The sequence below is a fragment of the Mobula hypostoma genome, chromosome 25 (genome assembly GCF_963921235.1).
Source record: "Mobula hypostoma chromosome 25, sMobHyp1.1, whole genome shotgun sequence".
Classification (NCBI taxonomy): domain Eukaryota; kingdom Metazoa; phylum Chordata; class Chondrichthyes; order Myliobatiformes; family Myliobatidae; genus Mobula; species Mobula hypostoma.
In genome coordinates this window covers 24,632,387-24,659,650 of record NC_086121.1, presented here as the reverse complement: position 1 = coordinate 24,659,650, position 27,264 = coordinate 24,632,387, and the positions used below count along the sequence as shown (strand labels likewise).

Genomic DNA, 27,264 nt, shown 5'->3' with positions numbered 1-27,264 from the left:
ATGTTAGTATACTTTTGGATAAACTCCCAGAGCTTAAAATTTGTGTCCTGTATACAATCAATTTTCAAAGATGATTCTTACTTTAAGGATCCTGTTCAGAGGGAGTATTACACTTTTATAGCATTTCCATAATTGTAAATCTCTTTAAATATGTCTCTCTCCTTAGAAAACCTTATATGGCCTCAAAGTGAGATAATTTTACTTACAGTTCACACCGTAAATAATCACAGATCCTATGGTTAATCTCTGTGTAAGCTGGTGGGATCCTACCACCAGTCACCTGTTAACCACCCCCGACCCCCAATTCTCCACTTTCCGCAGAGACCACTCCCTCTGCTACTCCCCCGTCCATTCGTCCCTCCCACTAATCTCCCTCCTGGCACTTTGGCAAGAGGCCAACATGCTACACCTGATTCACCTCCCTTCAGGGCCCCAGACTATCCTTCCAGGTAAGGCGACACTTAACCCGTGAATCTTCTGGTGTCGTCTATTGCGTCCAGTGCTCCTGATGTGGCCTCCTCTACATCGATGAGTCCCATTGTAAACTGGGGGACCACCTCCGCTCCATCCGCCAAAAGCGGAAGTTCCCAGTGACCCAACATTTTAACTCCCATTCTCACTCCTGTTCCGACACGTTGGTCCACGGCCTCCTATTGTGCCACGATGATGCCACCCTCAGGGTGGAGGAGCAACACCCTGTATTCCATCTGGGTAGCCTCCGACCTGATGGCATGAATATTGATTTCTCCTTCCGGTAAAAAAAATCCCGCCCCCACCCCTTCTATTCCCTACTCTGGCCTCTTACCTCTTCTCTATCTGCCTATCACCTCCTCCTTCCCTTTCTCCTTTAGTCCACTCTCCTCTCTGATCAAATTCCTTCATCTCCAGCCCTTTACCTTTCCCAACCACCTGGCTTCACCTATCGTATTCCAGCTATCCTTCTTCCCCTCCCCAACCTTTTCATTCTGGCACCTCCCCCCCCTCCAACTTCTTCTCCAGTCCTGAAAATGGATCTCAGCCTGAAACATCGACCATTTATTCATTTCTAATAGATGCTGCCTGATCTGCTGAGTTTTCCGGCATTTCCTGCGTGGTGCTTTGGATTTCCGGCATCTGCAGAATTTCTTTCGTTTATGATTTGCTTGCCTTTTATTGCTGATAACTGCCTGGTGTTTTATCAACATAAATGTTTTCCATAGCTTGATGTTTGCAGCAACCGCACCTTTTTACACCAATGCTATTGAGGTAACTGCAGATCGAAATTCCGCTGAGCCCTCCAGGACTGGAAGGGGTGAGTTTGGGAAGGTAGGGTAGGGAAATCCAACCCTAGTAGAACCCTTGACAAAGTGCTTGGAGCATCGGCTTATCATAACTGACTCCCTGTTTCTTCAGAGTCAAATGCAACGGGCTACGGTAGGAAACTTTGTCACATGGTGTGAGCAGAATTATCTGCAGCTTAATGTGAAAAAGACTAAGGAGCTGATGGTAGACCTGAGGAGAACTAAGGTACCAGTGACCCCGTTTCCATCCAGAGGGTCAGTGTCAGAAGGAATTTGATCGGAGAGGAGAGTGGACTAAAGGAGAAAAGGAAGGAGGAGGTGATAGGCAGATAGAGAAGAGGTAAGAGGCCAGAGTAGCCCTGTTTCCATCCAGGGGGTCACCATCCTTCACATGGTGGAGGATTACAAATACCTGGGGATACGAATTGACAATAAACTGGACTGGTCAAAAAACACTGAGGCTGTCTACAAGAAGGATCGGAGCCAACTCTATTTCCTGAGGAGACTGAGGTCCTTTAACATCTGCCGGATGATGCTGAGGATGTTCTACGAGTCTGTGGTGGCCAGTGCGATCATGTTTGCTGTTGTGTGCTGGGGCAGCAGGCTGCGGGTAGCAGACACCAACAGAATCAACAAACTCATTCAAAAGGCCAGTGATGTTGTGGGGATGGAACTGGACTCTCTCACGGTGGTGTCTGAAAAGAGGATGCTGTCCAAGTTGCATGCCATCTTGGACAATGTCTCCCATCCACTACATAATGTACTGGGTGGGCACAGGAGTACATTCAGCCAGAGACTCATTCCTCCGAGATACAGCACAGAGCGTCATAGGAAGTCATTCCTGCCTGTGGCCATCAAACTTTACAACTCCTCCCTTGGAGGGTCAGACACCCTGAGCCAATAGGCTGGTCCTGGACTTATTTCCTATAGTAATAATTATTACTATTTAATTATTTATGGTTTTATTACTATTTAATTATTTATGGTGCAACTGTAACGAAAACCAATTTCCCTGGGATCAATAAAGTATGACTATGACTAACATCCATTCACACTTAGAGAAGGAATGAGAGAAGGCCATTCAGGCCCTTGTTCTCGTCCCTCTTTGCAGGTTAAAGCCTCAACAAACTAATGGATTTGTCAAATGTGATTTTCCTTTCACAGAACAGAGTCAGAATCAGGTTTTATAATCACTGCTAAATGTCATGAAATTTGTGGCAGAGTAAAGTGCAATAGATAATTAATAAAAAACTATAAATTATAATAAGTACTGTATATATAAAAATGTAATTAAGTGGTGCATAAGAGAGCAAAAAAAAAGGAAAAACAAAATGAGTGAAGCAGTGTTTTTGGGTTCACTGTCCATTCAGAAATCTGATGGCGGAGGTGAAGTAGCTGTTTCCAAAATGCTGAGTGTTTGTTTCCGGGCTCCTGTACCTACTCCATGATGGGTAGCAATGAGAAGAGGGTTAAGACTGATTCTGCTCCAATTTGGCTACCGGAGCAACAGGTCCACAACAGATCCATATCATTGGCTCTTCCCGGAACCCTGGAACATCTGGACAGCAACAACATCTTCTCCATGATCTCCATCGGCACAGGTGCACCACAGTGTTGTGTGCTTAGTCCCCTGCTCTACTCGCTTATGATCGTGTGGCTACGCACAGCTCCAATGTCATATTCAAGTTTGCTGAGGACACCACTCTTGTAGGCCTAGTCAAAGGTGGTGATGAATCAGCATAAAGGATGGAGATTGAAAATCTGGCTGAGTGGTGTCATACCAATATCCTCTCACTCAATGTCAGCAAGACCAAGAAACTGATATAGACTTCATTAGAAAGAAACTAGAGGTTCATAAGCCAGTCCTCATCGGAGGATCAGAGATGGAGAAGGTTCGCAACTTGAAGTACCTTGGTGTTATTATTTCAGAGGACCTGTCCTGGGCCCAGCACGTAAAGGCAATTACGAAGAAAGCACAGCAGAGCCTCTACTTCCTTAGGAGTTTGTGGAAATTTGGCATGACTTCTAAAACTTTGACAAATTTCTATAGATTTGTCAGGGAGAGTAAACTGACTGGTTGCATCCCAGCCTAGTATGGAAATACCAATACCGTTGAATGGAAATTCCTATGAAAGGTAGTGGATATGGCCCAGTCCATCATGGGTAAAGCCTTCCCCACCTGCGTGAGATGCTGTCCCTGGAAAGCAGCATCTGTCTTCGGGGACCACCACCACCCAGGATGTGCTGTCTTCTCGTTGATGCTATTAGGAAGAAGGTAAAAGAGCTGCAGTTCTCACACCGCCAGGTTCAGGAACAGTTACTACCCATCCAGACATCCCACCTCTCCCGGAAGTTCCGGGAGTCTCCCGCATATTAATAGTGGCTCCCTGATGCCCGCAAATTATATACAATGTCACGGAAATCAATTTTTTTGACAGCAAGCGAGCGAGAGAAAAGCAAGCGAGAGTGCGAAAGAGAGAGAGAGAGAGAGCGCGCCATGGCAGAGTTTTCCAAAAAAAGAAAATATAAATCGTACGTCACTCCAGACTACACTAAAGTGTACCCCTGCCTAATAGGAGTCAAAATAACGACAGTGTTGCTCACTGCACTGTTTGCAACAGTGACTTTTCTATTGCTCATGGTGGGTTAGAATGTAAAAGACATGTTGAGGTGAGTTTAACAGGTGTCATTCATTCATTAGCATAGCTAACGTTATTTAAACTAGCTGGCCAGCTGCTAAGGAGCTACTCTATTGCAGACATCCCACCTCTCCCGGAAGTCTCCCGCAAATTGATGGTGCTACCTCCCTGAAATGAGTTTTTGCAGGGTGGGATGTCTGCCCATCAAACATTAGGCTCTTGAACCAAAGGGGATTAACTTCACTCAAATTCACTTGCTCCATCTTGAAATGTTCCCTCAACCTATGGACTCACTTTCAAGGACTCTTCAGCTCATGTTCTTAATATTTATTGCTTATTTATTTATATTATTGTTTCTTCTTTTTGCATTTGCACAGTTTGTTATCTTCTGCACTTTGGTTGAATACCCTAGTTGGGTCTTTTATTGATTATGTTATAGTTACTATTCGATAGACTTGTTGGTATGCCCACAAGAGAATGCCTCTACTTCCTGAGGAGACTGAGGACCGTTGGAGTTTGCAGGCCTCTCCTTCACATGTTCTACCAGTCTGTTGTCATCAGTACAATCTTCTCTACGTTGGTGCGCTGAGGCAATGGCATCAACACGGGTGATGCCAACAGGCTCAATAACCTGGTTAGAAAGGCTGGCTCTGTTATAGGAATCAGACTGGGCACACTGGAGACTGTGTAGAACAGAGGACCCTGGCCATTCTGAACAATGTTTCTCACCCTCTGCATGCCACCTTGGCTGAAGAGTGGAGCACTTTTAATAATAGACTAAGACAACTGCACTGCTCCAAAGAGCGCTATATGAGGTCATTCTTACCCTCGGCCATTAGGCTCTATAATGAGTCGACCTATAGCCTGGGAAGTGATGACCCCTTCCTGTTAGACTGTTCGAGGTAACTTATTTTTTATTCTTTCTTACTTTTCTAATATTTGTATTTCTGTGCACTTGTAATACTACTGTGACACTATAATTTCCTTTGGGGTCAATAAAGTATCTATCTATATAAGGGTTGTATATGGTGACATAAATGTACTTTGATAATAAAATTTACTTTGAACTTTGAACTGTGATTTAAATCACATTTAGACTTTATTTTAAAGTACTATTATACAATATTATGATTACTTCACCAAAGTCCTATTAACAACCATGTTATTAATGAATTCTTTAACATTGTGTGCATTTCTAGATCTAGAATAGCCTATTCCTCCATTAACTCTTCAACGTACTGATTCATAAAATCACTGTGTTCCCCCGACTAGTACTGCCTAGACTATAGGTTAACCACCAACAATTATTATTGATCACCCTTCCTACATGGGCCTACAATTTCCAGATTCATGTCACCTCCTGTGTTATGAATTTTTTTGAGAATGTGTCTAAACACATTGATGAAGGAAGAGCAGTAGATGTAGTGTATATGGATTTCAGCAAGGCATTTGACAAGGTACCCCATGCAAGGCTTATTGAGAAAGTAAGGAGGCATGGGATCCAAGGGGACATTGCTTTGTGGATCCAGAACTGGCTTGCCCACAGAAGGCAAAGAGTAGTTGTAGACGGGTCATATTCTGCATGGAGGTCAGTCACCAGTGGTGTGCCTCAGGGATCTGTTCTGGGATCCCTACTGTTCGTGATATTTATAAATGACCTGGATGAGGAAGTGGAGGGATGGGATAGTAAATTTGCTGATGACACAAAGGTTGGAAGTAATGTGGATAGTGTGAAGGGCTGTCAGAGGTTACAGCGGGACATTGATAGGATGCAAAACTGGGCTGAGAAGTGGCAGATGGAGTTTAACCCAGATAAGTGTGAGGTGGTTCATTTTGGTAGGTCAAATATGATGACAGAATATAGTATTCATGGTAAGACTCTTGGCAGTGTGGAGGATCAGAGGGATCTTGGGGTCCGAGTTCATAGGACACTCAAAGCTGCTGCGCAGGTTGACTCTGTGGTCAAGAAAGCATACGGTGTATTGGCCTTCATCAATCGTGGGATTGAATTTAGGAGCTGAGAGGTAATGTTGCAGCTATATAGAACCCTGGTCAGACCCCACTTGGAGTACTGGGCTCAGTTCTGGTCGCCTCACTATAGGAAGGATGTAGAAACTATAGAAAGGGTGCAGAGGAGATTTTCAAGGATGTTGCCTGGATTGGGGAGCATGCCTTATGAGAATAGGTTGAGTGAACTCAGCCTTTTTTCCTTGGAGCGACAGAGGATGAGAGGTGACCTGACAGAGGTGTATAAGATGATGAGAGGCATTGATCGTGTGGATAGTCAGAGGCTTTTTCCCAGTGCTGAAATGGCTAGCACAAGAGGGCACAGTTTTAAGGTACTTGGAAACAGGTACAGAGGAGATGTCAGGGGTAAGGTTTTAACGCAGAGAGTGGTGAGTACGTGGAATGGGTTGCCGACGATGGTGGTGGAGGCGGATACAACAGGGTCTTTTAAGGGACTCCTGGCAGGTACATGGAGCTCAGAAAAATAGAGGGCTATGGGTAACCCTAGGTAATTTCTAAGGTAAGGACATGTTCAACACAGCTTTGTGGGCTGAAGGGCCTGTATTGTGCTGTGGGTTTTCTATGTTTCTATGTCTCTTTGGGGTCTGGTAGATTACCCACCCCAATGATTTCTGTCCCTTGTTGCTTCTTTCTAACCGGCGGACCAAGTATATAAAGGATTAATTATATAAAGGGTAAAAGAGAGTTGAGGGTAAATATAGGACCAATAGAAAATGACTCTGGAGATATTGTAATGAGAGATGCAGAGATGGCAGAGGGACTGAATGCGTATTTTGCATCAGTCTTCACAGTGGAAGATGTCTGCAGTATACCAGACTTTCAAGAGTGTCAGGGAAGTGAAGGATGTGCAGAGAAAATTATGACTGAGAAGATGCTCAGGAAGCTTAATGGTCTGAGGATGGATCAATCTCCTTGACCTGATGGAATGCACCCTCAGGTTCTGAAGGAAGTAGCTGGAGAGATTGTGGAGGCATTAACAATGATGTTTCAAGAATCAATAGATTCTGGCATTGTTCCAGATGACTGGAAAATTACAAATGTTACCCCGCTACTTAAGATATGTGGGAGGCAGCAGAAAGGAAACTATAGACCTGTTAGCCTGACATCAGTGGTTGGGAAGTTGTTGGAGTCTATTGTTAGGGATGAGGTTATGGAGTATCTGGACACACAGGACAAGATAGGCCAAAGCCAGCATAGTTTCCTGAAAGGAAAATCCTGCCTGACAAACCTACTACAATTTTTTGAGGAAATTACAAGCAGGGTAGAGAAAGGAGATGTAGTCGATGTGGTTTTCAGAAGACCTTTGACAAGGTGTCGCACATGAGGCTGCTTGGCGAGATAAATTCCCATGGAATTACAGGTATGGATGGAGCATGGCTGATTGGCAGAAAACAGAGAGTGGGAATAAAGAGATCCTACGCTGGCTGGCTGCCGGTTACCAGTGGAGTTCCACAGGGGTTGCTGTTGGGACCGCTGCTTTTACGATGTATGTCAATGACTTGGACTATGGGATTAATGGACTTGTGGCTAAATTTGCCAATGATACAAAGATAGGTGGAGGAGTGGGTAGTGTTGAGGATACAGAGAGCCTGCAGAGAGGCTTAGATACTTTAGGGGAATGGGCAAAGAAGTGGCAAATGAACTACAATGTTGGAATGTGTATGGTCATGCACGTTGGTAGAAGAAATAAACGGGCAGACTATTATTTAGATGGAGAGAGAATTCAAAATGCAGAGCTGCAAAGGGAGTTGGGAGTCTTTGTGCAGGATTCCCTAAAGGTTAACCTCCAGGTTGAGTCGGTGGTGAAGAAGGCGAATGCAATGTAGGCATTCATTTCTAGAGGTATTGAATATAAGAGCAGGGATGTAATGTTGAGGCTCTATAAGGCACTCGTGAGACCACACTTGGAGTACTGACTGTGGTTTTGGGCTCCTTATTTTAGAAAGGATATACCGACATTGGAGAGGGTTCAGAGAAGATTCACGAGAATGATTCCGGGAATCAAAGGGATACCATATGAGGAACATCTGGCAGCTCTTGGGCTGTATTCCCTGGAGTTCAAGAGAATGAGGGGGGATCTCATAGAAACATTCCAAATGTTAAACACCCTGAACAGATTAGATATGGCAAAGTTATTTCCCATGGTAGGGGAGTCTAGGACAAGAGGGCACAATTTCAGAATTGAAGGATGTCCATTTAGAACAGAGATGCAGAGAAATTACTTTTGTCAGAGGGTGGTAAATCTGTGGAATTTGTTGCCACGAGCGACTGTGGGGGCAAAGTCATTGGGTGTATAAAGGCAGAGATAGATAGGTTCTTAATTAGCCAGTGCATCAAAGGGTATGGGGAGAAGGCAGGTGAGTGGGGATGACTGAAAGAATTGGATCAGCCCCTGATTGAATAGCGGAGCAGACTCAATGGGCCGAATGGCCTACTTCTGTTCCTATATCTTATGATCTTTGATCCATCCAAACTGATATTACTTTTTGATTTTCCAAGCTATGATCTATATATTTGTTATTGGGATGAGGATCCTAATTAGCCCATTTCCAGGAAAATTTAATTCAGAAGTTTGGTTACTTTTCAGAAGGGCTTTTAGATTCTGTTCATTTACTTTTATTTGTGCCATTAATTCCCCTGTCTTGTTCTTCAATACTCTGGTGCCAAACCAATTCAGGTGAAGCCTGTGCCAGCGGAACAGCTGCCCCTTTCGCTGGCACCGTTAACCAGTCCCCTGAGAATGGAAATACATTTTGTCCCCATTGGTCTTTCGCTGTGCCTTCTGCTCTCTCAACATTATCGTGACTAAATATCTTTGTATTCTCACAACCTGAATGAGCCCTTCTCCATCCTCCCTGTAACCTCTCCTCTTGTCAAAGCCAACCCGCGAGCACGGTATTAGGTCACTTCCTAGAGCTGTGCCCAGGTGTCTACTCATCTCTCCTGGTTCTGACCTGTGCCCCAGGGGTTCCTTCAGGGTGGGAAAGGGCAATGGTATCAGGGCGAGGGACTGGGAAAGGAAGAGGGGCTGGAGGCTTCTGGAGAAAGAGTTGGGAGAGCCCTGGTCTTGGTCAAACATTGAGGGGATTGGGTCAGAGAATTTTCTGTTGAGTGGTGGGGATAGCATAAATAATTTATTTATTATGAACCAGGAGATTATTGAGCCCAATAGGTCTTGAAATTAAAGACCATTTATATTCAATAACTTAACGTGTGATTTGTTTTCAATGAAGAATAAAATGAGCTAATATAATTCCATTGGTCACAATGAGTGCATATTTAGTAAATAAACACGGCTTATGTTTCATTTTCCAACATCACTTTCTGCCCTTGCCCTGCCTTTGAACCTCTGAATGCTAATAGTTTGCCAACATTTCTTCCAGTTACAAAGTGTGGCAGAAATAAACGCTTTCTACTTAACACGTCCATTTGAGCAGTGAGATTACTGGGGAAATGGCACCAGGAGATCTGGGCGAATTATAATTTCTCCCAACGATTAACTCTAGAAGTGGCACATTACCATGTTCAACACACAGCATAGTTAGCAAAATAAACTGGATCAAAGCTTCTTAGTGAATTTTAAAGGTTAGCTTTATTTGTCACACGTGCATCGAAACATACAGTGAAGTGCGTCGTTTGCATTGAGTCAACTCGGTGAGGTTTTATGCTGGGCCGCCCACAAGTTTCACCAGGCTTCCGGCACCAACATAGCATACACAACTCACTCACCCCAACTCGTGTGTCTTTGGAGTGTGGGAGGAAACGGGGACACTCGGAGGAATCTCATGTAGTCGCGGGGAGATCGTACAAACTCCTTCCCGACTGCAGTGGGAAATCGGGCCGCTGTAAAACGAACGCGCTAACTGCTGTGTGAATGTGAGTTCAGCACGCAGACAGAACGTGCTTCATTCCTGCGTTAAGGGTCTGGGGTTTATCGAGCTTCTTGTGTCTGTGCAGCTCACAGGTGGCTATACGAGCAGTTAGAAGGCAACAATCTTCTGCAGTACATGTCTTGGATTGTGTACCCTGTTGCTATGACAACGTTCTCCACCGGTTTCTCTCAGAGCTTGTCACCTCAGTCAGGAGGTAAGTCCACCACAACATCGATTTATTTATAACCGCACAAGCATTCACACGACTTGCCTCCCACTGGTACTGTGAACACGCCACAAAACACAGCTGCTCATGCGCGTCTTCTGCGGGGGAGAAAAAAAGTTCCCACGTCAAGAAGAGCTGAAAAGCATCGTTAGATACGCAGGTCCCTTTTGAAACCCTATCCGTGAATTCCAGAAGATTTCAGGGATTCAGCTGGATGTAAGGGTTGGTGTGGTAATCTGGTAACAAGGATGTAGTTAGCCAGGCTCTCGACGGAGGTAGTGTCAATGTTATCCCGCTCAGAGCGGGCAGCCAGGTCCTTGATGGAGAGTGAGAGTGGGCTGAGTATTCGTGTTGCTGAATCTCTAAGCAACCTTTGATGACAGTACTGCGAGCATGGAAAGTGAACTTTAGCCCTCCATGTTCATTCGACTCAGGATTTGTTCCATCCAATTGAAACATTGGTGCTGACTCTCCTCTGCTTAAGATGTGTGTGTGTGAGAGAGAGGGGGTGGGGGAGAGAGAAGGAAATTATAGAGCAAGCAGCCCAGATGGAAAATGACCGTAGTTTGATCCGGGCCACGGAAGCTGAACACAGTGAATATTTTAGCTTGAGCAGCAAAGCCAAGGATTTGTAAATGGAAGCTCACTCTTGACAAAGTTGATTGACCCCTTCGGAAAGATGACTAAACCATTACTCAATGGAACCTTTGTTTTGATGAACATCCAGAAGGCATTTGTTGTTGTCCCTCATTCAAGGCGAAATAGCAGCCACTGAAGCTCATGGAATTGGTGGCTCAGAAACGGGCTGGAAACCAGGAGACAGAGATGAGCGCTGGTGCCCCGAAATATCTACCCCGCGGACTGTGGCTATTGGCCATATCCGTAAATAATTCAGATGTTGGGTCGGAAAACCACATGGAGACAAAACTGTGGAAAGAAACATCTGATTGCAATAAAATACCAACAGGTGAAGTGAACGGAAGTTTTAAATAAGCAAGACATAGAAGAAACCATAGAAATAGATTGGCTAAAAGAGCCGTGTGCACCAAAGGGCCAATTTCCGTGCAGCCAACACTATGACCCTTACACTATTGTGGCAAATAGATTATGTAGGCAAATGTGAAGGCATCCATAAGGATAGTACTGAGTATATTTATATGGTGGAAAGCTGGTAGCAGTAGACTTCCTAAGAGATTTGGGAAACCATTTAGTCATAGTCATAGTCATACTTTATTAATCCCGAGGGAAATTGGTTTTCGTTACAGTTGCACCATAAATAATTAAATAGTAATAAAACCATAAATAATTAAATAGTAATATGTAAATTATTCCAGGACCAGCCTATTGGCTCAGGGTGTCTGACCCTCCAAGGGAGGAGTTGTAAAGTTTGATGGTCACAGGCAGGAATGACTTCCTATGATGCTCTGTACTGCATCTCGGTGGAATGAGTCTCTGGCTGAATGTACTCCTGTGCCCAACCAGTACATTATGTAGTGGATGGGAGACATTGTCCAAGATGGCATGCAACTTGGACAGCATCCTCTTTTCAGACACCACCGTGAGAGAGTCCAGTTCCATCCCCACAACATCACTGATGTTTACAGAACGTCATCAAAACGGCTAATGCAATTAGATCCGGGCGACAGAGAGGAAGACTAATAGAGCTTGCAGCGGGATCTGGACAAACTGGGAAACTGCAGATGGAATTTAATGCAGACAAGTGCGAGATGTTGCACGTTGGGAGGACCAACCGGGGCAGGTCTTACACAGTGAGTGGTAGGGCACTGAGGAGTACTATAGTACAAAGGAATGCAGGTCAATAATTCATTCAAAGTGGCGTCACGAGTAGCTGGGGTCGTAAAGAAAGCTTTTGACACATTGTCCTTTATAAATCAAAGTACTGAGTAGAGGAATCGTCTACGACTGTGACACAAGAATCAGAATCAGGTTTACTATCACTCACAGAAGTCATGAGATGTGTTGTTTTGTGGCAGAGTAATTTGCAATACATAAAAGATCACTATAAGTTACAAATAAATAAATAACGAGTGCTAAAGCAGAGTAGTGATGTACTGTTCATAGCTTCATGGACCATTCAGAAATCTGATGGTAGAGGGGAAGAAACTGTTCTTATATAGAGGAAGTTACATTACAGCTATACGAGCCCCAGGGAAGATCAGCAGCTCACCAGTCCTTGGTCCTCGGTCAGTCCTTCAAGTTGTCCCCAGGCATAGCCCATCTTCTTGGTTGTCCTTTCTCCACCAGGGATGAGGCCTCTGGAGCTTCTGTTGGTGTTGCTGTAGCCCTGGGTTTTTACAGGGTGGAGTTGCTAGCTCCATGTCCAACCCTCCTCCTTTCACAGCCAGGCTGAGAACCATCCATGGCAGAGTTGAAAAGATCATTCTGGGTGTTTTAAATTGCTCTAAGTTTTAGAATTCCAAGCATTAAAGTACGAGGAGAGATTCCACAATCAATATTGTGTTCTCTGGGATTTAGGTTAATCGGTGGTTTGGCTGAAATGTTCATGATTTTAGGCAAATTGGTATATATGAACATATGAATTAGGAGCAGGAGCAGACCATTCGGCCTCTCAAACCTGCTGGGCCATTTAATAAGACCATGGACAAACTGGTTGCTGCCTCACTCCACATTCTTGCTAACTCACAGTAACCTCTCACCCCCTCATTTATCAACATCAACCTCCGCCTGAAAGACCTTCAGAGATTCTGCTTCCAGCAACCTTTGTGGAAGAAAATTCCAAAGATCCATGGTGGTGTAAGAGAAAATAAACTCACATCTCTCTTAATTTGTTGTCCGCTTATTCATAAACAGAGACCGCTCGTTGTTTACTTTCTCATGAGAAAAAAACAGCATCTCCCCATCCACCCTGTTAAAACCCCATTCATATCTCTATCAAGTCCACTCTCACGCTCTGCTCCTGTGGATGAACGCAGAGCTACTGTTCTGAGGATCTGAGCTCGAGGACTAGGGACATGTCCGAGGATTTTAAGGTTGGAAATAGAGGAAATATTTCTACATCCAGAGGTTGATAGGAGTTTGGAAATTGTTTCTGTAAATAGTCGGTGGTTTATATGACTTCTGAGATCTCTGTTAACTAGATTGGCCTGGGGATGTGGAGTTTGGTTACGGAGGGCCCCATCTCACTGATTGCCCGAAAAGACTTGGGGGTTGGAGGTAATTGTCACATTCCTATGTTTCTGTGTACCTGACTCCCTCTTGTGGCCAATGTTCTCCTGATGTAACACACACAAAATGCTGGAGGAACTCAGCAGGTCAGGCAGCATCAATGGAGGGGAGTAGACAATGTTTTGGGCTGGGGCCATTCATCAGGACTGGGGAAAAGGGGGATAGGAGCCAGAATAAGAAAGTGAGGGGAAGGAGTTCAAGCAGGCAGATGATCTGATAAGGTCCCAAGACTAATTCTTGTCCTGTAACAGCGATCTGATTTGTAATGACCAGTGTTATAAGGCTGTCAGTGGAATATTGTACAGCGGTAAATGTGTGTGATGACAGTCAGCTCTACCTCTCCATCACTTTTCGTAACTCCACAACTGTCTCCATGTTGTCAGATCACATCTTCAATCAGGAGCCATGGATAAAAAGGTTAGCTTTCTCTATATGAGCAGCTGAAAAGTCAACTCCAAATCTCAACCGTCACCAATCCCCAGCTCCCTCACCTCTGACCCCATCTTCCCACCATGACTACTTGTTCAGGTGACAGAACTCAACAGCTTAAATCTCAGCACCTACTTCAACCTTGTATCCAACCTGCTACTACATCGTCTTTCTTCCAATCTTGGAGCATTCTATAGATCTGCCCACCACCTAGTCAGAGCACCTCTGTGCTGAGTTACCCAAGCTCCTTCCTCGATGCCTCCTGCCTTTCAGTACAGCAATATACGAAGGTCATGTTAACAGCCTGATTTGTAAATAGGATGTTATATGGTGCGTGACTGTGCAATCTAACATTCTCAGTGGAGGGAGAGTCGCAGGAAGCAGATGTCTTTGTAACCGTGATTTTCTGGAGTGGATACCAGGAGGAAGGTTATGGACCGATGGGAAAAGATTTCCCGACTTGCACAACCGATTCTCCACTACTGTGCCACTCGTACTCCAAGAAACGAGTCCCCAGACTGTCAGATGGGCTATTAGCTGAGGGGTGGGGAGTCAGGTGGGGAAAAAAATTGAGAGAAATGGGCACACATTGGAAAAACAAACCGTTTTAACCTGCAGTGACAAGGAATAGTCCATAGAAACATAGAAAACCTACAGCACAATACAGGCCCTTCGGCCCACAATATCGTGCTGAACATGTCCCTGTCTTAGAAATTACTAGAGTTACCCATAGCCCTCTATTTTCCTAAGCTCCTTGTATCTATCCAAAAGTCTCTTAAAAGACCCTATCGTATCTGCCTCCACCACTGTTACCGGCAGCCCATTCCACGCACTCATCACTCTCTGGGTAAAAAACTTACCCCAGACATCTCCTCAGTACCTGCTCCCAACACCTTAAACCCATGCCATCTTGTGGCAACCATTTCAGCCCTGGGAAAAAGCCTCTGACTATCCACATGATCAATTACTCTCATCACCTTATACACCTTTGTCTGGTCACCTCTCATCCTCCGTCGTTCCAAGGAGAAAAGGCCGAGTTCACTCAACCTGTTTTCATAAGGCATGCTCCCCAATCCAGGCGACATCCTTGTAAATCTCCTCTGCACCCTTTCTATGGTTTCCACATCCTTCCTGTGGTGAGGTGACCAGAACTGAGCACAGTACTCCAAGTGGGGTCTGACCAGGATCCTATATATCTGCAACATTACCTCTCGGCTCCAAAACTCAATCACACGGTTGATGAAGGCCAATACACCGTATGCCTTCTTAACCACAGAGTCATCCTGCGCAGCTGCTTTGAGTGTCTTATGGACTCGGACCCCAAGATCCCTCTGATCCTCCACACTGCCAAGAGTCTTACCATGCATACTATATTCTGCCATCATATTTGAACATGGAATAGGAAAGAGCTACAGATACGAGAGGATACCAGAGCCTTCTCTGCAAATGCAGTTCTTCATTGAGCTATGATGCACACAAGGGAGACGAGAGAATCATGGACCATTGTGGTGGCCAGGAGCTGCCTGACTGACTTACCATCATCAGGTGTTTTTGTCCAAGTAATTATTTGACTAGACTAAGGAAAGGTTAAAAAACAACAGTTAAGCTACACCTTAATATTGTCCTGTCAATTCTGGTGGTAAATAAATTGCGTGTTAGGTGAAGGTAGAACTGAATCTTTGTCAGAGAGACAGGATGTCAACTGCTCCTCAGCATCTAAAATATAGCACTGAGTAGAATATTTGAAAACATATTTGCCTACATATATTAATATTTATATTGCTAGAGTGAGGATTTTTGATATATGAACTGTTGTCCCATGCATTGTTTATTGACATCCATCTGTCATAGTTCAGATCTTAAGTACAGTAAAATGTGGCTAGACTGCCCCCAATAGGCTTTATGCAGTACTCTGACTGAAATAACACAATTAATAGACAAAGTAATCAACTGAAATTGAATGTAATATTTTAAACGAAACAGATGAAGGGTCCCAGCCCCGAACGTCAGCTCTTTACTTCCCTTCATAGATGCTGCCTGACATGCGGAGCTCCCCAGCATTTTGTGTGTGTTGATAATGAAAGAACTTCTCTTTACGTAGAGCCTCAAAATATTTTGAAACTGAACGCTCAATGAATTACCTTCATAGTGTAATTGCAGATACAGATACAGCCTTTCCCTTGTAAGCTTCCGACACAAGATACCTACAAAGGGAACACAAGAAACTTCCTCCGTCACAAACTATAGGAGGACTAGGACCTACTGTTTCAGACACTCTGATTCCAAGTGGAGTGATGTGGAAGAGAGGCATGTTGGATGAGGGTAGTTTGATCGACCACACTGACACCTGCAACGCTAATGAACCCCTGTAACAAACTATGTTATAACTTTGCTCGAGACAGTTTCAATATTGAGACCTGAAGTGATTCTGATGGAATAAAACAGGGGGAAATTCATACAGAACAAATGGTAAACACCAAGGGTGCCCTTTCCCTATAGTTTCGGAGCTTTGTAACTCTTTGTGATAGTTGTTTAGTTTACTTGAGCCTGGACATTCTATGCTGTTGCTTCTCCGGGCGATGTTTTCGAGATGTTTGCAGATGAATATCAATCTCTCACTCAGGTTCAGGGATTCCGGAGCTGAAGACAATCCTGACCGGAGTTCTTCTGGAGGAGTACCTGACCTTGAAAACCTTTACAGCAAAAGTAGTCGGTCTGATATGCTCCCTGGCAGCAGGGAGTACAATTTTTTTAGGGAAAGTGGTAAGTTTAAACCTGGTGCACGTTCTCCGGACAAAATGGTAGGAGCTTGGGCACTGGGGAAGCTGGAAAGGGAAGGCAGAGGAAGAGGAGGAGAGATGAAGTCAGGAAGGAAATGTTGAACTGAAGGACATTGAGTGAGACTTGAAGTAACTGAGAATGGGCAGAGAAAAGGAAGGCCAGGGGGACAAAGATCCAAGAGGAGGAAAATCTTTTGGAAGGGTAAGAAAACAAAAAGGAAGAAAAATATACTTGTGAGATGACAGGAACCTAAGTGTGGGAATGATCCGCAAATGTAACACTGAAATTTAAACAAGAACACACTGCGGATGCAAAAATCTGAATTAGATGCAGAAAATCCAGGAAGCACTTGTCAGATCAGGCACCAAGTGCAGAAGGAGAAACGGTATTAAGGTCCATGCCTTTGATCTGCTGAGCGTTTGCAGCGTTCTGTATTTTTACATGAAACGTAACAATTTTCCTCTGATCCTCAGGGTCCCTTTGTACACATATGCAGCATGATTGCTACTTACTTGGGAAGGATCCGAACGACAGTCACCAGGGATTATGAGGTAAGGAGGGACATTGAAGTTAAATTTATGAATCATTAAACCAGACCTGGCAACACCTTTTCAAATTTTCTCCGTACTCTTTCCACTTTATTTACATCTTTCCTGTAGGTGGGTGACCAAAACTGCACACAATACTCCAAATTAGGCCTCACCAACGTCTTATAAAGTGTTTACTTCATCACTTGCTTCCCGACGTTCGCCTACTGCTCTGCCAGACTGCACTTGTTAGGTTTCTGAAAGGAGAAGGGCACAAGGTTAATGCAGTGGGGCTGAGAGGGAGGTATTAGAGGTACTTGTCTATATGCCCTTGTAGCTTGTAGCGGATTGTAATATGTGATCTTCATTGGTCAATCCCTCTTCTCCATGGAAGATCGAATAACTTGCAGCTGCACCTGGCTTTTACCCACTCTTCTTACAGGAAATGTGCGAGCTAGTGCTCTGAAAGTAGTTCAGATGGTGTGGCTTTCCTGACTGGACAACCTGCAGTCAGTGGGAGCTGAGGTGTGGGCATGGACCTTGGAACAGGTGAGGCTGCGGTAAGGTCTGTGAACATTAGGCACGGTTGGTAGAGGTCACCAGCCGTTGGATGACGGAGATGTGGTGAGGAGAGCAGTGCAGACGGTGGAATGTGGCCTCAGAAAAGGCATTTGCAAGCCTGGATCAAATGAACAAGATCTGTTGACTCCTCAGGGCACAGATCCAGGTGTTTGTGCCAGGACTCCTGGCACCGACATGACATCTCTGGACATCGACTCCATTCCACCACTCTCCCCGGCCCCTCCAGATACTAAGCGACTACTTGCTCCAACGTTCAGCCATTTTCTGTCTTGGAACAGCTGTAGGTGATTTACGTAAGCACCCAATAATAGGATAAACAGACACAGCTCAGTTCCTCCGGCATTTTGTGTGTATTGCTCTGGATTTCCAACATCTGCAGAATCTCGTGTTTATTATTAGAACTATCCAGTTTAGCCCCACTTAGTTACTGCTGGAAGTATTTCCTGCCATTAACAAACCATGTAATAATTGTAATTTTTCATATGACAGCAAAGAAACTCCCAATGTACTTAAACTTGCCCGAGTTCTGTCTGGTTGGCAAAGTACGTAGTAGGCTCACAGTACAGTGGATTCCAGTTAATTGGGACACATCGGGACCGATACATTTTGCCTCAATTAAGTGGCTGCCCCAATTAGCCGAAATTTAATGAAAATAGTTTAAAAGGTATAAAAAAGGTAAACTGTTGAGTCATAAATTACATATTTAAATGAAATGCAGAATTTGAACACTACCAATACTACTACGATGCTATAAAACTGTGTATTAGTTCCTAATAGTTATTGACAGAGAAATTCATCCATTGCATGCTGCTGTGTTTTTTTTTATCGTAAACCAACAAAATCAGTGCAGGTAATCGACTGCCTTCAAACAATGCCTTTGACGAATTCATCCTCTGAATCTTCATTTTCACTGCAACATTCAGGATGGCTATTGATACCTTCAAATTCTTTGTAGTTCTAACTTGTTGAAGTAGCAAATCGTTTCATTTTTCATTCCCGGCCATTTCTGGCATCTCCAAGCCCGAGTGCCTGAAACCGCAGTCAGCAAAACAGTTCTGAATTGTCTAACTGCTGATCTCTTGCTAACTATCAGTGGCAAAAATCACTGCCTTTTTCAACACTTGCACACACAACTGATGCTATTTAAAAAGCGTCCTCTCTAAGCACAGGGAAGTGCCTAATGGCCACACAAGTGAGCTCAACGGACATTGGTTAGAAACTGTTCAGCAGTTAAGCGGCATTGTGTCCCAAATAAGCAAAGGGAATCCTGGCTATTTGTTCGATGAGTTTTTGTTCGTGAAGAGCTGTCTCAAATAAGCAGCTGACCCAGTTAACTGGAATCTACTGTACTTTGTATTGCGACTGAACCAAGCCCAGTTCACCCTGCTATTCCTTTCCTACAGAATACAAGCAAGAGGTACGAGATGCTGGTGACGGCAGCGGCCGTTGGGGTGGCAAGTTGCTTTGGCGCACCCATCAGTGGTAAGTAACTGGTTAGGTCAAAGTAGCTCCCTTTTTGCTAGAGACTGAAGGCGATGCCTGGTCACAGTTGAGAAAATGTGGATAACGTTCCTGGTGTAGTAATGGCCACTGCTTAACACAAGGAGGTAAAAAATGGTGAAAGACAGTTTAGTTGGGGACAATTTGCTTTTAGCGATCTGTAAGATTGTTGAAAACATAATGGATCCCCGTGAGCTGGCTGTGTAATTGGAACTGACATCTCCTACTTCTATTGAAAAGGTCTAAAGGATGAACTCTATTTTTAGTGGGGTTTGCTTTTTGCTTGTGTAGATTAAATTTGACAGAAGAGCTGTGGAAACCAAAGATAAACAACTTCTGAATATAATGCTTAAGTTAGCATTAATTTCAAGAGGAATAGAATATAAAACCAAGGAGATAATGCTGAGCATTTATGAGACACCAGTCAGTCTTCACTTGGAGGATTGTCAACGATTTTGGGCCCCGTATCTCAGAAATGATGTGTTGTCATTGGAAAGAGTCCAGTGGAAGTTTACAAGGATGATTTTGAGAAAGAAAGGGTTAATGTACGAGGAGCATTTGGCAGCTTTGGGCTGTACTCACTGGAATTTAGAAAACTGCATGGGGATCTCATTGAAACCTACCGAATGTTGAAAGGACTAGATCGGGTGGATGTGGAGAGGATATTTCCTCTGGTGGGGGTGTCCAGAACTAGAGGGCATAGCCTCAAAATTGAGGGGTGACTTTTCAGAACCGAGGTAAGGAGGAATTTTTCTAGACAGAGAGTAGTAAATCTGTGGAAAGCTCTGTCACAGACTGTGGTGGAGGCCAAGTCCGTGGCTATATTTAAGGGGGAAGTTGATCGTTTCCTGATTGGTCAGGGCATGAAAGGATATGGCAAGAAGGCAGGTGTGTGGGGTTGAGTGGGATCCAGGATCAGCCATGATGGTGAAACAGACTCGATGGGCTGAATGGCCTAACACTGCTCTTGCTGTTATGTCTTATGGTCTTTGGTTACAACACAGTCTTAGAGTTTTCCTGTGGAAATTTTTTCTTCCAACCTCCTCTCATTTAAATGTGTTTCTCTGCTGTTTCGTGTAACCATCTCTCCTAAAGTTGTCAGCTCCATCCCGAGATACTTAATGCATAGGATGGACACGTTGGGCAAAAGGGTCTGTTTGTGAGCTGTTTGACTCTTGGAAACTGTGAGTCCCTGTCAGCCTTCAGTGGTCAGTGTTAGTGGTCATCAGTCACGCCCGCCCTGGGTGACTATTAGCATGACCTCACCAAATGGCAACCCTCACACAAGCTGCTCTGGTGGTCACCATCTAATGATCAAGTGTGGGTACCCAAGATAGTTTTCTCCTTTCTAGCTCACAGAGGTAAAGCCCATAGTGGTTTGAGTCTTCTGGTATGTACGGTTCAACAATTCATTGTTCAAGCTTGCTGAATTCAGGCAAAACTTGTATGATGCCAGCATAATCTAAATAATAAAAGAGCTGGAGGAAAGCATTCTAACAAAACACTGATTCCTGAGACTTCGGCGAAAACATGTCCCACTAAGAAAAGTGCTAATTCTGTTGAAAATGAATACTTTCTTATTTAAAATAATCGGGATTGATCATCTGTGGGTCTTTTGCACAAATGCAACATTTTTTCATATGTTTTTAATTTTATAAATTGTATGATTATATGATAGCCCAGTGCCCACAAAATCAGTTGTCCTCAGACAAGAGATTATCATTTCAATTTGATAAAAAAGTGTGGAAAAAAAGTCATTTAAAATATATAATATATATGCCAGATGAAAGAATAGAGTGAAAAACCTCTTTAGAACTAAAAGCAGTGAATTTTCAACAATATTTACTCTTATTTTGTGGTTGCTCAAAATGTGTCCCAAGTTTTTGTCAACACCGTCAGATATTTATATATAAAAAAAAGCAATAAAATCAGACAACCACATGATCAACTATATTCCTGAGGACCCCCTTTCCACCCTCCAGATCTGCTAAATACAACAAGGTCAAACAAGCTCCTGTAAGTTTGCTATTTTTTCAATAGTTTTTACATATTTGTTGATGTTGGTACTGTCACAACCATGACGTGTCAACAGTCTCTTTTGTATAGAAAGAATTATTTTAAATTATGTCATAAATTTATGCATTTGAGTAGAGGCCAGAGGCAGCTAGCAACAGAGGGGAAACAAGATGGTTCCTGTATACAACTCATGCATGTCGTGTAAAAAAATGTATTTTTGTCACCACCATCAGACGTCAACACCGTCAGACGTCAACACCGTCAAGTTTTCTGTCTGATGGTGGTGACACATAGTTTGACGTTGTTGACAAAAACGTCCAAATCATCCTCACTGGAGGCTTGAATATAATTTATGATCACAATAAATAGTAATATGGCTTGTAATGTTTCATTAACCTCTTTATTTACAATATACATAATTTCCCTTTTATTTTTTCCACACACAGGCCTACAATATTTCCTTACTATATGTATCCCCAATGACTAAAACCATAAATGAATTTAGTTGCAACATTTCATAATCATTTAATAAAATTTCACCAAATTAAACACAATTAAATTCATAGTAATTGAATTACTATGAAATTGTATGTATTTTATTATGTATTTTAGGAAGGTATGGCTAGGCAGCAGCTATCAGTGGAGGAGCGAAGGAGAAGAAACAGGGAATACCAAAAAGAGCGGAAAGAGAAAATATATAGTGAGCCAAAGTTAAAGGAGGAATACCTGAGAAAGGAAAAGCAAAGATGGAAGAAGAGAGTACAGGATGAGAAGATAAAAACTCAGTGATTTGAATGAAAGGGTAAAGAGGAATAAGAGCAAGGCGTGGAAATGTAGACAGCAAGAATCAAGAGGGCGTAAGAGAAGGGGCCCAGAACGCCCAGATAGTCCATTGGATCAGACTATACAGGAGCCAGCTCACAGTAGGCAATCTATAGCAGGGGAAAGGGAAAGAAAGTAAACAAAAGCAAGGTACTTGAGAGAGATGAAAGCTTTGAAAAATAAACTTCAAGAGATAATGAAAGATAGGAACAAACTGAAAAAGCACTGGCGATGAGAGCAAACTAGAAATTAAAAAAAACAAGAATCACCAAGAGAAAAAAACAGAGCAGATGCTACAGGGAAGCAAACTCAAAAACCCCTCCATCTAGAAAACCCTGCTCTTCCACAACTGTCGCATTCAAGGATTTAATCAAAACAAAAATAATTTACAGTCTGCTCAAAAATCAAAGAACTTGACTCCGTGAGGCAGGGTTCTAAAGAAATATCACCTAATACACCAGACAAAGCAGTTCAGGCTGACATACAACACACTGTGAAAGAGAAGAACTACTGACAAAAAGCCCAGTTGCATTCAAACAATAACCCAGATGGTTCAGGATTTCTACCATAATGCTGCACGAATGATGACTGACAAACAGGACACGATAACACGGAAGAAAATAAAGCATCAGAGAATGATTCTGACTGACACAATATTAAACCTCCACAGGGAGTTCATCAAAAAGGAACCAACTGTAAAATTCAGTTATTCATCCTTCTGTGCTTTACGTCCATTCTATGTCACAGCACCAAAACCATCAGATCGAAAGATGTCAGTACCATGAAAATGCGAAGTTGATATTTGAGGTCCTAAGAGTATATGGCATATAGCAAATTGGAGGATGGATAGTTTTGAACTTGTGTGTTGTTCTCAGACAAGAGAGGCATGTCTTCTGCACTCCTGCACCTGGTGTCTCCACAAGCACACACTTCCCACCCCACAGCAAAAGTTGACCGATGTTGAGTGGCAGCAATGGGAACGAGTTCAGGACCAAACAGCAGATGGAATTCACTTCAGTACAAGACTTGTGAAGCACAATGGCAGAGCTCAACAAGCTGTATGAAGACAAACTAAAGAGTGAAACAACAACACGTGTGCTTGGTTCATAACCAGTCCAGGGAATACAGGAGCATGATACAGAACTGCAATGAAAGCACTGTAGTTGTGCGTGTGGACTTTTCTGAGGCATGGAAATGCAAATATAGCTCTGAGGTACAGTCATGCCATCTTGGTCAGAATCTCCCACAGCTCAATCTGCACACTGGCTTGTACTACACAAAAGAAGAGAAGAATTTTGTACAATATCAGAATCCAAGTGACAGGACGCTTCTGCCATTTGGACTCACATGGAACCAGTCCTCAGAGATGGCCCTACCACAATGCGAAAGAACAGAGGCCTTTGGCAATGCTGATGGAGGAAATGGAGCAGGCACCCCAGAGTGGTCCTGACAGGACTACGACAGATATATCTGCCGGTGTCATTAATTGTGGAGGTTGGCGTGCAGTCATTTATGACCAGAATTAGTGGTTAGCAAGGGCTGTCACTGTGGATGCTCATCATCAAGATGTTCAAGTGGAGTTTTTCCATCCTCTTGGGCCCAACACGCGCTTCCATCCAAAACCAGGGCGGAAAGGATATGTGCTTCATACCAGTTGAAGATATTCTGGTCAAACTGATGGAGCCATCATCACCGGGTTGTGCAAGCAGGACGAGGGAGATATACCACCCGTCTGCTGAAGTAATGGACCATAGAGGAGGAGCATATTAATCATCTACTTCCTGATAAAACTGACTGAACGCTTTCGAAGATTTTCAAGCCCAGAAATGGTTGGAACTTTTTTTTAGTTCCTGGTGTGTTTTCTGATGTTTATACTTAAACATTGCAGTTGTACTGTAGTTTTTATTTTACTGTTTACTGTTGTTTGTTAATATTTACAGAAGGATAAAATGTACATGACAAATTATTATTTATTGTACCAAATTGTTAAGTAAAGTTAAGCAAGGAAGCATTGACTTGAGTGGTGAAAAGTTTGGAATTGTTTGTTGTAATTAGGCTACTGCCACCACTGTCAGGTCTCAATTACCATCGTCAGATGGAACTCTCTTTGTTTTAAATTAATATGCTTACAATCTGTTTCTCCAAAACAGTTCATTTATTAAAGTAATTGTCTCTTTAAAATTAAAAATGTGTTTTTTATGTCCAAAATTGTTATTTTGTATATTTAATGCTAATGATAAAAGTTGCATGATGTAAGAGTTTTTAAAGGAGTACACGTGAAATAGTATAAAAAATGAACAAAAGTGAATATTCAACATTTAACAGCATGTATGTGTACCTATGGTGTAGACACAATGATTTAAAAGCTCTAAATCTATATAAGACTAAATAAATAGGAATAATTAGCTTTTTATTGTGTCGGACTGTGTTGACAAAAACTAAGTAATGGCAGGAAAAACACATATTTTATGAAAAAAATACAAAATCAGGAGGTTGCTCCGAAATACTGCTTGATTGCTGAGACCTTGTCTATAAACATATAAGTTTAGGTTTCTTAACACTTAAAATTTTTCTTTTCAAAATTAAAACCTGTTTTATCCAAATTCTCAAGAATCAGTGAAAAATAAGGCAGCAATTCTAACCTGGGCCTGAGTGGAAGCCTTTGCAGAAGAGCAGGAGACTTTTTGCAGATCCTGGAAGGCATTGCACTCAAAATCTCTTTTCTTCCACCTGTGGCCAGCAGAGGGCTTCACAGTTCAGCCCATCAGCTGAGGCAAGTTGGGCTTTAGAGTTAAAACACATCAAATGATCCCTGTTCCTTCACCCGTGCTCTGCCCAGTGGACACCTATTGATGTTTGACTCTACAGTTTCTAAAAGGCTTCCATTTAGATACAGCAAAGGATGCCAAGTCCAGAGAAAGGCTAATGTCCTGCTAGGCTTTAAAAAAAAGAGAATCTATGAATCTATTGAAGTTATTTTGTTTCAGTCAGGTAAGGCAATCTACCTTTGCAGAGGAGAAGTAACACAAGCATTATTTTGCATTGCTGTTGCAAAGACGGGTTGTACTATTTGAAATGAATGAATCCGGTCACAACTATTAAGAACTGGGAAAATGACCACTTTATCCCAAACAGTTCCTTAAGGCTGATCTATACTTGTGCGTATGGGCTATGTGGTGGGCCTGATTTATACTTCTGTGTTGCCCTACGCCGTAGTGAGCGTGCATAGTTGTGTCTGCGTCGCTCTGCAATTCACCGCCAAAACGCTAATTGGCAGTGGGGTTTCTATGCCACTGTGTTGAGTTTCTTCGTGAGAGACATGGACAAGGAAATGCATTTCAAATATTTTCGGATGTCGGCAGTAGATTTGAAGATTTGGTTCATCGTCTCCAACCATTTATTTCGCATCAGTGTACAGACATGGCGGAGAAAAGCAACCGGAATTGTGTAGGAGGAAATGCGATGCTACCAAATCACAGTTGTTGCGGTCTGCGTCGCCGCGACGTGTGAGATACATTTTTGGGGAGATGCACGTCACCCTACGACGCAAGGTACGCAGTAATTACGCCGTACATTTGATACAGAAGTATAAATTGGGCTTTAGTTCACCTTCAGCAAGACTGAATGTCACCTGCACGGTCACGAAAAGCCAGTTCAGGTCAGAATGGACCTAAAACCGTTAGGCCTTGGGCAATGATGTTAGATGTTGGTCAGTACACGCATACTTCTAAAGCTAAGGCTGCGTTTTGGAAGGTTCTAAGCCCCACTGTACTAATACAGGATCTAAGAGCTGAATTCATGCTGGAAACACTTGCCCACATTCAGCGGGGTCACCTGAGAACGTGATCTGATGAATGAGAAAGGAAAGAATAAACTTTTATTAACAAATTTACCCCTGACAAGTTATTTTCAAATAATGTTTCTCAAGATAGCTAGAAACCTAACCTGTACGAATTTACTCACAACAAGCTTTCGGGGTGTTGGGCAATAATTGGGTAATTACTTAAACCGGAGTGTTGAAGGATTGTGCTCCCTGAATGATCAGGATGTTTTACAATAACGATTAGTGACACTGAACCCGTTGTCCACTAGGAGGTTAGGAACCAGCCCTGCCAAGATTGCTGATGTTAAAATGTACACTATGTTTCTTATCCTCAGGTGTTCTATTCAGTGTGGAGGTGATGTCTTCCCATTTTGCAGTGCGAAACTATTGGAGGGGATTCTTTGCGGCCACATGTGGTGCATTCATGTTCCGACTGCTTTCTGTGTTCAACAATGAACAAGGTGAATGTGTAATCCTCAGCAGTGTAATTCTCCACAATGAACAGGATGAATGTGTAATCCTCAGCAGTGTAATTCACCACAATGAACAGGGTGAATGTGTAATCCTCAGCAGTGTAATTCACCACAATGAACAGGGTGAATGTGTAATCCTCAGCAGTGTAATTCGCCACAATGAACAGGGTGAATGTGTAATCCTCAGCAGTGTAATTCACCACAATGAACAGGGTGAATGTGTAATCTTCAGCAGTGTAATTCACCACAATGAACAGGGTGAATGTGTAATCCTCAGCAGTGTAATTCTCCACAATGAACAGGGTGAATGTGTAATCCTCAGCAGTGTAATTCTCCACAATGAACAGGGTGAATGTGTAATCCTCAGCAGTGTAATTCTCCACAATGAACAGGGTGAATGTGTAATCCTCAGCAGTGTAATTCACCACAATGAACAGGGTGAATGTGTAATCTTCAGCAGTGTAATTCTCCACAATGAACAGGGTGAATGTGTAATCCTCAGCAGTGTAATTCACCACAATGAACAGGGTGAATGTGTAATCCTCAGCAGTGTAATTCTCCACAATGAACAGGGTGAATGTGTAATCCTCAGCAGTGTAATTCTCCACAATGAACAGGGTGAATGTGTAATCCTCAGCAGTGTAATTCTCCACAATGAACAGGGTGAATGTGTAATCCTCAGCAGTGTAATTCACCACAATGAACAGGGTGAATGTGTAATCCTCAGCAGTGTAATTCTCCACAATGAACAGGGTGAATGTGTAATCCTCAGCAGTGTAATTCTCCACAATGAACAGGGTGAATGTGTAATCCTCAGCAGTGTAATTCTGCACAATGAACAGGGTGAATGTGTAATCCTCAGCAGTGTAATTCACCACAATGAACAGGGTGAATGTGTAATCCTCAGCAGTGTAATTCTCCACAATGAACAGGGTGAATGTGTAATCCTCAGCAGTGTAATTCTGCACAATGAACAGGGTGAATGTGTAATCCTCAGCAGTGTAATTCTCCACAATGAACAGGGTGAATGTGTAATCCTCAGCAGTGTAATTCACCACA

The 27,264-nt window shown here is 43.1% G+C and overlaps 1 protein-coding gene across 5 annotated transcripts in view; it reads left to right on the top strand.

The window, feature by feature from the left end:
- Positions 1-27,264, top strand: part of clcnk (chloride channel K) — a 66,501-nt gene that overhangs the window by 13,760 nt on the left and 25,477 nt on the right. For 4 of the 5 annotated variants that reach the window (XM_063033080.1, XM_063033077.1, XM_063033078.1 and 1 more), the window contains exons 3-7: positions 9,905-10,033; positions 16,305-16,444; positions 16,936-17,013; positions 18,975-19,053; positions 26,068-26,193. In XM_063033080.1, coding sequence (XP_062889150.1) covers positions 9,905-10,033; positions 16,305-16,444; positions 16,936-17,013; positions 18,975-19,053; positions 26,068-26,193 — 552 coding nt within the window. The remainder of the gene's footprint in view (positions 1-9,904; positions 10,034-16,304; positions 16,445-16,935; positions 17,014-18,974; positions 19,054-26,067; positions 26,194-27,264) is intronic. The other variant, XM_063033079.1, reaches the window with a different exon arrangement.